Source organism: Solea solea, chromosome 12 (genome assembly GCF_958295425.1).
Source record: "Solea solea chromosome 12, fSolSol10.1, whole genome shotgun sequence".
Classification (NCBI taxonomy): domain Eukaryota; kingdom Metazoa; phylum Chordata; class Actinopteri; order Pleuronectiformes; family Soleidae; genus Solea; species Solea solea.
In genome coordinates this window covers 25,632,825-25,645,649 of record NC_081145.1, presented here as the reverse complement: position 1 = coordinate 25,645,649, position 12,825 = coordinate 25,632,825, and the positions used below count along the sequence as shown (strand labels likewise).

General features: G+C 41.5%; 1 protein-coding gene across 1 annotated transcript in view; it reads left to right on the top strand.

The window, feature by feature from the left end:
* jph3b (junctophilin 3b) overlaps nt 1–12,825 on the top strand; it is a 38,892-nt gene that overhangs the window by 16,525 nt on the left and 9,542 nt on the right. Inside the window, exon 3 of the mRNA XM_058644337.1 lies at nt 522–887. Within this exon, the coding sequence (XP_058500320.1) occupies nt 522–887 (366 nt within the window). The remainder of the gene's footprint in view (nt 1–521; nt 888–12,825) is intronic.

Sequence of the window (12,825 nt, the reverse complement as noted above, 5' to 3'; positions counted from 1 at the left end):
TCATGCCATTTGGAAAAAGCCCATTATATTTTATAAATGCATTAAAGGTAGGGTTGGAGATCCTGGAAAATCTCAGTTCAGCAGTTTGATCGATGCAATTGATTTGTTTGGGCTGTTCACTATGATTGGATGGTGTTTTTACAGGTCAGTATAAAAGCCTGCATTAATTAATTGGTTACAGTTGGGTTATGAAGAGAGAGATTTTAAGCAATACAGTAAAAAAAACAAATGCTCCAGAAAAGGATCTCCTACCCTACCTTTAAATCTAAAAAATCATGAGAACACATGAGAAATAAAGCTGGTGCATCTTTGCAGAGTGCCTCATGCATCAGTTACTTCTAATATCTAATATTACAAGTAAAATTCGCCACCGTTGCAAAACACCGTAAGAGTGCGTTCACACCAAAAAGAAGAGATTTTACATTTACAGTAAAGTTCCTTTACAGTAAAGTTCTCATCAGCCAAACCAAGTTTTCAAAGCCAAACTTTGTTATAAAATTAAACCAGTGTCATCTTTCCAGTCTCGGAGATGCAGACGCGGAGTTGGCTGTTGCCGACGACGACGTGGATGCCACGGCGACAGAGACCTACAGTGGAGAGTGGAAGAACGACAAGCGGACGGGGTTCGGCGTGAGCCGGCGCTCCGATGGGCTGCAGTACGAGGGGGAGTGGCTCAGCAACAAGCGCCACGGCTACGGCTGCACCACGTTTCCTGATGGCACAAAGGAGGAAGGGAAGTACAAGCAGAACATCCTGGTCAGTGGCAAGAGGAAGAACCTCATCCCTCTGCGGGCCAGCAAGATCCGGGAGAAGGTGGACCGGGCCGTGGAGGGAGCGCAGAAGGCCGCTGACACCGCCCGGCAGAAGTCTGAGATCGCCATGTCAAGGTAGTGGCTTTGTGCTGATGTGTGGATGAGTGTGAACAGTATGTTTGTTTTCTTCATCCTTTTGCTTTTGCTCCAGTTCAGAAATAATTTACATGCACACAAACTGTATATCACATCATTTAGGTACACTGGCCATAGCCAAGTGGAAAGAGAACTTGGCTTGCGACCAAAGTGTTGCTAGTTTGAGTCCCTGCCAGGTCAAGGGCTGGGGTACCCCAGAGCAAGGTACCCAATCCCCATTGTAAATTTAAATTTGGACTTTTAGGGGAATCTCTTCTCTGCACTTAACCCACTAGAAACCTTCCTAGAATTAGGAGCAGAGGGCAGCCCGGGGAGCAATGGGGGTTGGGTACCTTGCTCAGGGATACCCCAGCCCTTTCACCTGCTGGGGACTCGAACCGGCAACCCTCCAGTAAAAATCTCTGCCAAACCATAATGTATGCAGATCATCTGCTGTGGCGACTCCTAGAAAGGGAGAAGCTACTGTAAACAAGAACTCTGCAGTTGTTTGCATAGTTTCAAGGAGTTCTTAGCGACAAGAAACAAATAATCTTGAACAGTAAGAACGAGGATTTATTTCCTTACGTCAAACTGAAACTAGGATTATGTGTTTTAAGGGAACTTTCAGTCGTAGGTAACTGTGTTTCATTGGTTTCAAACGAAAAATGGAGCCAGCAACATTTTTTAAACTTCTCCAGTCACTCCCAAAGACTGGCTTGCAGGAAATTTTTTGGGGGTTGATAAAACAACTTGTAGTTTCAATTAATTTATTTCTCATAGATATCTTCAGTTGGTAGAGCTGGCGCCCCATAGGACACAGGGCCAATTTGCAGTGACCCGGGTTCGATTCCACCTGTCGTCCTTTGCTGCGTGTCTTCCTCCTTTCACGCTTTACTGTCATGTCCAATAAAGGCAAAAAGCATATCTTGGAAATATTTGGTTTACCCATTCAAAATCATAAGATAAATAGCCATAAAAAAGGTTTGTTTTGTTCTTGTCATGGTTTGCATATGGTATGAATTGGGTCCCAATAGTCTTCTGGTCTTTGAAAAGAGGGTCTCTATATCAAAGATTTAGGAAATACTGCTCCAAAACATCAGGTTATTGTGGACGGCAGGCGAATCGGGAGCAGAATTTATGTATTTATTTATTTTTTTAGGTTTTAACAGATTAGTGTGGATGCAGCCTGTATCTTCAGATGGTTTTCAGACTGTTGTTATCGTTGGGAAAGACGACTCCGACTGTAAACACTTGTGGATGGCCCCATTCCATATTATAATTGAGATCAATGACAGATTAAGAAGAGGATTAAGGTGAAGGTGAACGTCGGTTTAAGAAGGCATGGTGCGAGTGAAAAGAGACACTGTCTGTCTGCAGCCGTGGAGACTTCGCTCGCTGAACTTTCTCATTATTACGCCACTCATTCGGCTAAAACAATGAGCACAGTGGGGTTTATCATGTTAATAGACAGTGCTGACCTTAGTTTGAGCTGCAAATAAAAGTTTGGGACTTGAATATAAAGCAGAAATCATTGGTTTTCAGCTCAGGACTCAAAGCAGAAAGTGGGTTCTCCAGTTACGGATGCACATCGAGGCTCCTGTTGTCATAAGTAAACCTACAATGACCTGTTTTGATACCGGTCAGTGTTGTTTTTAAAAGTGAGCTTATAAAGTCTTCCCGCTCTGCTTTTATGAATTTATAGCATTTGCCCCAGTCAGTTATGAATATAGAGAATGATAAATAATACATTTCTTTCTCAGTTACCCGAGGCTGTGTTGGGTTGAAGCAGTATTTCCCTGATACCACACTAACATCTATTAAAAAAAACAATGACTTGATGTGATATAATTTTTGTGTTTTCACACAAAACGTGTGGACTTGAAGCAGTTAGCGTAGCGCTGCCTCTGCAGCTAAGTTACCTCGTCCTCTTTGTTTTATCTGTATATTGTCATTAATGTTTAAAAAGAACAGTCAAAAGAAAATAATAACAATTGTATTATTATTTTAAATCAAATATTATTATTATTATTATTAATAATGATAATTATTAATTAAATGTACTTGAAGTCAGACGGCAGTTGTGATCTAAATCAAGGGTTGTTAAGCTAAACTCAGCTAAGCTAACTGTTGGTTGGCTTTTGAAATACAGTGATTATCTTTTAAAATGAGATCAATATTCTCATCAAACTTTCAGTGGAAGTTACTGTAGATGAAGACGTGATGCCGTACTTCCCTTAAAGCCACTCTGGTTTTGCTTAAAGTGTTTTTGGCAGAAATGTCAGGCTAATTACAGCTCTCAGACAAATTAAATTTAGCCTTTGACTGTTTACAGGGAAATTATCCCAAGTGTTCTTGGCCATTCAGTGTTTGTTTGCAAACTAGTGGCTCGTGTGATTATTTCCTCCATATGGAATGTTTTGGTAGTTGTTATTTTTTAATCACTTCATCATATGAGCTGTTTCTAAATGTGGACGACGTCTGTTAACGTTTGAAGAACGCAGACGGAGACAGAGTCTTTAGCTTTTCCTGCTGTGTTCTTACCGTCTTGTATAAAGTACCTAAATGTGATACTTGAGTAAAAGTACTTTACCAGAACTTTGGTAGAAGCTGAAGTCCCCTTTAACAATGTTACTTGAGTAAAAATCTTAAAGTATATGACATTTATGTACTTAAGTATCAAAGGTAATTTCTGATATAAAATGTTCTTAAGTTTTACAAGTAAAAGTATTAAAAAAGTGAACTTTATTTGAATTTAATATCCAGGCACAAGAAAAAGAGGCTTGAGCTTGTTCAACGTTAAAAAACTAAACTTCAACTAAATACATTTTAAACTAGCTTCTACCTCCGTGTGAGTTATGTGGACAAACTACACTCGTCCTTCCACTGGTATGATATCAATTTATGAGCTGAAATCGTTCATTTTCAGAAGAAATTGTTTTTCAGAGTTGCAGGAATTCAGTCTCTTTGTGCTTCTCGTACTGAAGACAAGAGACAAGAGCCTCTCACAGGGTGTTCAGCTTCACACAAAGCTTTCAAACTGCAGGGAAGGATTTTTTAGCAAATTCATGTGATCTGCTGAAAAAAGCCCAACACAGAGAGGAAGTCCTCCATAATAGAATCATGACCACATCACCAACTCTTCTTCTGATTTTATTTGGTATTAGCGAGCTAACGAAGACAGTTAGGGGAACTGTAGTGGAGTGAAAGTAGAATTTGCTAGAAATATAACTAACAAAGTAAAGTACAGATGTGAGAATGTTGTACTTAATTACTTGGTTGTGGTTTCACTCACATTACCCTTGAGATGTGTTTAGGGAGCAGGTAGAAGACGTCCTGGAGACCACATGTTGGATTAGACCCCAGCATTAAACTGCTAAGATTTTAAATTTTATGTTGTTTATTTCTTATGTCATGTGAACGACATGAGGATAAATGTCTGCAGAGTGAAAACATCCTCGGACAGTTGTTGTTTTAAAAAAGAGGTTGTGTTCACCACATGATGTACAGTAAACCTTCAGACGGATCAATGAGGTTATACACTGACATTATGGTCCATAGCTGTAACTTATGTCCATTAAAAAGTGATCAGTGTGGTAGTTCTTGTTTGTATGTCTTAATTCACTCGTTTTCTATAAGGTAGATCATGAAGAAAGTGAAGGGCTTTGGATCAGTCACTTAATCAGGAAGTTAGCAGAAGCTCATGACGTCAAACTAGGTTTTTATTATTGTTTTGATCGAGAGAGAATGCTTAGTTTATACATCGTGTGCGTTTAATATAGAGCACTACTGCTACTGGTCATCACCTCTTATCACTCATGTAAGTGATAACTGGTTAATACTGACAATAATAATGGGTTAATAATAATAATAATATGGCTTTGTACTGGTTTTTGTCGACGTTGAATAAAGCTGGTTCTTGGACAGATCTGGACCTGGGGCTGTTTGTTGAGTTTGTTAAGATGAAGAGAGAGAAAACACTTATATAAAAGAAAAGGAAAATGACACAGAAAATATAAAATAAAGAGAACAAGATATACATACAGAGAGCAAGAGGGAGAGAGAGAGGAGAGAAATTTCCGCATTATGCCAACATTGCTGGCAGACAGCCTGAGAGAGCAGGAAGACACACACACACACACAGCTCCTTCTTATGTGCTTATAAGCTTACTTGCGTACAATGTAAATGCAGCTGCTGAACATGCCTGAGTTTGAAAGAGTGTGCATGCGAAAAGGATACGCGAGCTGAATCAGTGACGACCTAATCCTATTAAGTCCCGACGACAGTCGCTGCTGAGGGCAGAGTGACCACAACGTGCCACAGCTGTTCACCTATAATTCGCCACGCCAATGATAAGTCACGCTCAAAGAGGAAGCAACAGATAAAGACGGAGAGAGACGATAATAACGAGCACAATCAATGACTCCGTTTCATCCTGAAATCTGCCTCGTTACTGCTGGGCATGTGCTAAATATTCTATCCGTGTAATGAACTCACACAAGAATGAGACCCCCAAAATTCAGACTCAGACAGATGCTAAGGGTGAAAAATGTCGGTTTACTTGAGGAAAATGCAAAAATCTGTCCATGGAATTTCAGGTAAAAGGAAAATAAGACCCTTGAAAAACCCTGCTACGATGAAAAGAACTGCTGGAATGTTATCAGTCGCTATTTTTCAACTTAATAAACATGTTGTTGAGGTAACGTAGGGAACAGAAATGCCAATGGCAGCAACGGACATAAGTTAGCTCAAGCACAACATCATTGACAGCAGAAAGAGCTTATCGTTCGTTATCGTTCGTTAACAGTAACGGTTGTACTACTACTGCGGTTTACTTTTTCAGGATTAATTGATTAGCCGTTTCGTCCAATAATTGTCAGAAAATAGTGAAAAATGTTGGTGTAAAATGGAGAAATACCACTGGAAACTGTGGGGGCGGTCAGGAAACCAACCAAGAAGAGTCTATACAGGCATTTCAAATCGGCTGCCAGACTCTGTGGGCTAATCCCTTCACCAGAAAACACAGAGTGACTGCCAGGCACTCGGCTTCACTCAATGATGCAGCATGTTTAATTCAAAGGGCGATCCGGTGAAGAACGTTGTGTTGGACACGACAGAAATATTGAAAATAACCCTTATCATAAATTGGGTACACCAACGAGTAATATTCCCGATTTATAGGACGACTTACGTCCAGTAATTAACCTTTTCAATGGTCGCCATTTTTGTTGATACCTGGAACCACCTGGCACTATGCACTGCCCTCTAGAGGAAGTATTGTGTAACGTCCAACGTCCAACGCAAAAGACACACAAAGGGATGTAGGGTAGTGACGGAGATAACATTTGGGACAGACGGGCGTAAAACAGAGGAAATTGAGAATAAATGGAGCTTTTACACAAAAACTCAACTGAAAAAAATTCAGTTTAATTTAGTCGGATGACTCTGAGAGCGTGAAAACACGAAGAAATTAGATAAAGTCACTCTGACAGGTGTAAAGACTGAAAAACCCAACATAATCCCCGCTGAAGATGATAATGCTTGGATATTTGGAGGGCACGAGCTCATGCACAAGAGGGTGATTATTTTTGGGGAGGGACAGAGTGTCCTTGTTTAAAGTAGGGTGCCACTTTATGTAAACTTAAAGCACCCAGATCTTAACACAGAGACTGTGAGAATAGCGACAAGTGTGTCTGTGTGTGTGCTTATTATCAACTGAGTTTAAAGGGAAAAACCTGTTTTTTAGTCATGGTGTTAAAGTAGAAAGCGACGTCTTACTGTACTGTACACACACATCGCTGTCTAACCTAGATTTGGACATCTTTCTCTCTCTGTGTCCCTCTGTGTCTTCCTCTGTGTCTTCCTCTGAGTGTCCCAGAACAGAACAGCAGGGAATTTCCTTGTGGAACACCAGGAGAAGCCCAGAGAGGTGAAACTCTCACATGATAATTGTTGCAGATATTCTTTCATGGAGCTAAACTGGTTCAAGGATGATGTGGCACTTTCTCTTTACTTCCTGAAGTCATGTGTGTGTGTGTGTGTGTGTGTGTGTGTGTGTGTGTACTCACTTTTATCACCTCTTTCTTCCTTTTTTGCATAAACGCTGACCTTGTCAGGGCCAGTAGTCCTCATGGGGACTAAAACCTGGTCCCACTGAGGCGGAACCTCATTTCAGAGGCTCTGGTTAACATTCCTACATTAAAATATCTAAAAATGACCACACTCATGTTGTATAGCAGGGGGTCTTTAACTCAAATGACCTGGGGGCCACTGAGTGTCTTGTTTGGTCAGTACGGGGCTGGTTAAGTGAAAAAAGGCCACATTTTGAGAGAAAGACATCGATATAATAATATTTATGATGATATTTCACATAATTTCAAATTAAAAGTGTTTGTTTTGATAAGGAAAGATAAAAAGTTTACAATAAAAATGTGTTTATGATGTAAAATGACTCATTCTATCTTGATTTTTAGTGGCCAAAATCTCTGTTATATAGTATTTTGTTTCCATGTTTCCAACAATCTTAACATGAGACTGAGAACAGAACTTTTACTTGGTAGGTGGGGTGTGTCCAATGATACGTAGCACGACATCATACCTGAAGTGGCAACCTATTTGCCGCTCTTGCAGGACGTAAAGTTTCTGTACTCATGCTGCAAGAAAATGCAGTGATTTATTTTCACACTGTATTCCACATTGAACAAAAAATAATAGTTGTCAAGCAAAATCCTTGCAAAAACTAATTGACAGGGAAAAAATTAGTTTTTAATGCCTAAATTACAGTTAAGCTACGGTCAGAAAATTGTCGACAGGTGCCACATGGCTCATTTACTACAGTTTACTACAATAAGCTGTGCTTTACGGCAGTATCAGTTTATGGTAGCAGGACAAAATAAGAGCATAATAAACCTTATCTAACTGAATAAACATTAATTGTATTAAGATAAAACAAAATATCAGTTATGATTAATCATTATAAATAAAGGAATGAACTAATTAGGCACAAAAAATGCAAACATAAGCCTCATATGTTCCATGGCTCTAACAATACCAATGCAACAACAACAAACTACGAACGAGACACAACAGACAACAATGGAGGACATCCAGCAGCTCTTTTTTTGTTTTTTTTTTCCCAGAGAATAGACTGTGGGCGTTGATGAAAACACTGCCACCCAATCAGCTGACTGTCATGGGTGGAGCCAGTCTAGCTCCACCCTGACTGTACCATTTTACTCTGGTACGCCAAAGGAAGGGTGCTAACGAATGGTTGGAGCTGTTTTTTAGGTACTTTTCCTAATGACAGCACAAAACCATACTGTACCAAACCAAAGCGCTCCACACAGCGCGTCATGGAGACCAAAACCTGGTCCTAATGAGGCAGAACTGGTTAAATTTGAATTGTGGGGATAAGACTTGGAAGAGTGGAAGTCAATGCAGTGTTGAGCTGTGTGTGTGTGTGTGTGTGTGTGACAGTGTGTAATAAGCGGGTGATGCGCCCTGATCACTGTGCTTCCGTAACTCATCATCATCATCATCATCATCATCAGCATCATCATGTGATTAGCGGGCAGATAAATGGTCTGCAGTGACTCACTGTGTTTTGTGAACAGAGATACTGACTGTGATACTTTGACCTCGTTTCATTAGCTAAAGACCGACACACACACCCTCATATTTGCCCCCAAACACACTCTCTCTCACACACATACACACACACACACACACACACACACACACACACACACACACACACACACACACATAATAACAACATAAACCTATAATTCTAAGCAGCCTTTTTGCCGGAGACCTTTCGCTTGAGGCTTTTTGACCAACACATTTCATTCACTGTTGTTTCTTTATTGACTTTTGTGTGCTCTGTGTGTTGTTTCTGTACATGTGGGAGGAACCCCATGCACACACACACACACACACTGTGTGCCACACATACTGTATATGTGTATGTACCAAAAACACATCACCTTTTTACCAGCTCCTCATCCTAAAACCAGATCTTAACCCTGAAAGGAGTCCTTTAATACATTTTTAGGTTTAATACATTACACAAACACACACACACAAACCCTTACCCTTACCTTAACCATCACAACTAAGTGCCTAACCCCAAAACCAGGACTTAACCCTGAAAAAACACTTTAAAGTTGTGGGGCTCAGACAAAATGTCCCCACAAAGATGGATTTTTCTATTCAGATATGAATCATCTTCATCGTCATCATCATCATCAGCTGGTTTAGTGACATGATGAAGGAGTTTAGATTTAAGAACTGGATTAGACTCTTTCTCTCTCTCTCCGTCTCCCCGTCACCTCACCTCACCTCACCTCACCTCACCTCACCTCACCTCTGTGTATCTCTTTCATCTTGATTACGTTTCACTTTCCCTCATCTTCCCCCGTCCTTTCCCTCTTTCGTCTCTGTCTCTGTCTCTGTCCCTGTCCTTGCTCTCACTCATGATCCTGTGTTAAACGTGGCGTTTGAACCCTCGGTCCGTCATGTCCACCCCTCTCTGTATGAGTCAGTCTGTGGCGCGGACACAGTGCTCATCACTCTCTCCCTCTCTCCCTCTCTCCCTCTCTGCCGCCTGCCTGATTACCAATCTGTCTGCACACACTTGCCATTCATCAACCTCTGGCTGCAGTATATTGCTCTCTTATTCTCCCACTCTTCACCAGATTGTCGCTTCAGCCGCTCCTGATTTATCCTCGCGTGATCTTCCCTGTGCAACCTTTATTTCAACTTCAGCCGACGACTAACTTCAGCTGGCGTCCTGTGCAGGGTGTGGCCCCGACATGTGGAGGATAAATGGTGAATGAATGAATGAATGGTTGGTTGGTTTTTCTCACCACTGCAGACCCTCACTAATTCTGAAGCATCACCCCGACCTGCTGCGCGTGAAACGCAAAATGTCCCATAAATCCCGCGTGTGTTGTCTCCATCATAAAGAAGACATCGCTGTGTGTCCACCGTCCCCTCCCTAAGCTTTAATAGCAGTTTTTGGTTGGACACGGCTGTAATTACACTGTGTGTGTGTGTGTGTGTGTCACGATTAATCAGGTAATGATTCACTGATGGTGAATACGTAAAAACCTTTTAACTCCGTCGTCTTTCTTCCTCTTCAGTCTCACATTGTGTCTCTTCTCCATTACATGCTCACCCTCTGCACCTCTCCTCTGCCTCGCTCCTCTCTTCATCTTCATCACCTCGCTCCATCGCTGTTTTAATTTGTTCTCCTCTTGCCTTGTTTTTGGACAGAGCGTTGTGTTGTATAATCAGCAGCTCTTTTCTCTCCTGGCAGTTGATTCATACAGAGACAGAGTTGTTCCTGGGGAAGACAGAGGTGGGACAGGAAGTTGTGGGTTGGAGCTGTTGAAGAGGCTTTTGTGTTGTGTCATGTTGTGGGCACCAGGGCGAGAGCACGTTGTACCAGATGAGTGTGTTTTCATTTGGAAAATAGTTGTTTGTTGTTTGACAGTGATCCGTGTACATGGGGTTTAAAAAATATGATACGTGGGTCGACGGTAGCTCAGTGGTAGAGCAAGTCGTCTTTCAACTCGAAGGTTCTGGATTTGATTCTTGAACCCTGATCTGATAAACACAGGTCTGTACTTTCTGTGTAGAATCTCATATTTGAGATTGAGTACGATTCTGGAAAGTTTGGAATCACCTCCCTCTTTCAGAATTTGATAAATGATCTAGATCAGTGGTCTCAAAGTTGCGGCCCAGGGACCACATGTGGCCCTCCAATCGATTTCACGTGGCCCTAGAAACAAATCAAGTTGTAACAAGTCCTTTCTGTATGTTTTTTTAAATTATTATTATTATATTAATTTTGCATCATAAATATTTTGTTTTTTATATTGTGAATATTGTTCCATATTAAAACAAGTAGTCAAACACAGTGACCAAAGTGCTGCACAGAATAATGGATAAAAGACAGAAAAGCTCACACGAGGCAATAGACTACATATAAAAAAAGGAATCAATGTGGCATATTGATATGTCATTTTGAGCTGTTTTTTTACTTGACTGGCCCCCGACTGACCAGACGAGACAGTCAGGGGCCCACAGGTCATTTGAGTCTGAGACCCCTGATCTAGATGATGTATGCAGAGAGAACAGATCTGTTGTAGTTTTTCTTTCGGGATGCTGAGGAGGCATTTCAGTCCATGAGGGCGTGGTCTCCTTCCTCAACACCACGATCACTCCCTGAAGGTGTTGAAGGTGGTGTTTCTGGTTCTTCTTCCATCTACAGCTCTGGCAGTGATGATGTGGGTTTGGAATGATTCGTAACAATGTTGTCATTGTAACAAGTAACGATGCAGCACATGGAAAATGTATCCGAGTGGTAAAGTTTAACCAAAGCCCAAAAACAGCTACATGTGGTGCGTCATGTGACACAGAGAGACAGTCTTCCTCTCCTCCTTCCTCACACCTCGCTCCCCCTCAGCCAACAGGCCCGCACTCACACACACACATGGTGGTGTTGAGTATACTGTGGCAGGGAGCGCACAGAGCGGTAAAAACACAGGCAGACAAAAGAAAATCAATAACCCTCGACATGCAACACTGCATCAAGACTGTTACTGTCCACTGAGAGGAGATCACCAGGGAGGGAGGGAGGGAGGGAGGGAGGGAGGGGGAGAGAGCGAGCGATGAGAGGCTATTGTACCCGAGTCGAGAGCCCCTCGAAACGCAGAATAAGATACGTCGCTGAATGGAAAGTGAGGGAGACAAAGGCGAGAGGCTGTAATTGAAGGGAAACATTTATTTGATATAACCAGAGAGAGAGAGAGAGAGGCTGGGACTGTGAGGCAGATGAAAAGGGGGGATTGTGATGAAGAAGGACGGAGCAATTAGGGAGAGGCAATGGGGGGGGGAGAAAATAAAAGAGAGAGGCAGAGAGAGAGAGAGAGAGATATGAGGACGGGGATGTAACCGAGCAGTTAGAGAGATGAAGGACGTGGAAAAAGCCCCGGCAGCCGCCGAGACGGCGATATGAATCATTTTGTGATCACAAACAAGATTACAGTGTTTCTAAACAGATGTGTACACGCTAACTCATCACACCGTAGTGTACACGTTCCCCTAAAGCCACCTGTTATATATAGATGTTTATAACTCAATGACGCATGAGTTATTCTTTTAATAACCGTCAGTGATTTATTTATTAAGGTTTATTTACTGTTTGATAACAAAGGTGTACCACTGACAACCAAAGTGTTATCCACTGAGGAGAGTGATCAAATAATTGTTTCATTTCTTTCTTTATCAGTAAGTCAAACATGTTTTATTTAGTGTGAAGTGACACAGAACCTGCAGCCTTTTCTCTCAGCAGCCATTTTACGTCACAGCACACAGGTGTTATTGATCCACTGCTGCCTCCATTAGTCACTTCAGATGTGTTATTTTGGGGACTTTGCTGTTTGAAATCATTCACTCGAGGACTCAAGCCTAACAAATGTGGCTGCAGTGGACCGGCAGCTCCTGGGTCCTGTGTGAGCTACAAATGCTGATTTTCTCAATGGACTCTGGTTGTTGTGGGAGGAAAGAACAACGTGCAGATTTCACTTTTCCAGTCAGAACAGGTGGTTCAACTGTGAGTTAAAGCCGTGAAAATGTTTTCTTAAACTATCATATATCATATATTATTTTATTAGGTTTTATTTGTTCTCCTTTTTTTTTTATAGCTGGCAGTCCGTGTTTTCACTGAGGGTGAATCTGCTTGTCGTGTACTGGTTGTAGGTGAAGGAGCCACACACCGCGCAGTCAGCACTGATTATGTCATACACACACCACACTTTAAACATGAACTGTCCCTTTAAGTGTTGAAGTAGAGCTGAAACAATTCATCGATTACTAAATTTACCGTCAACTATTTTGATAATCGCTTTGAAGCTTTTTTCATGATCAAAACAA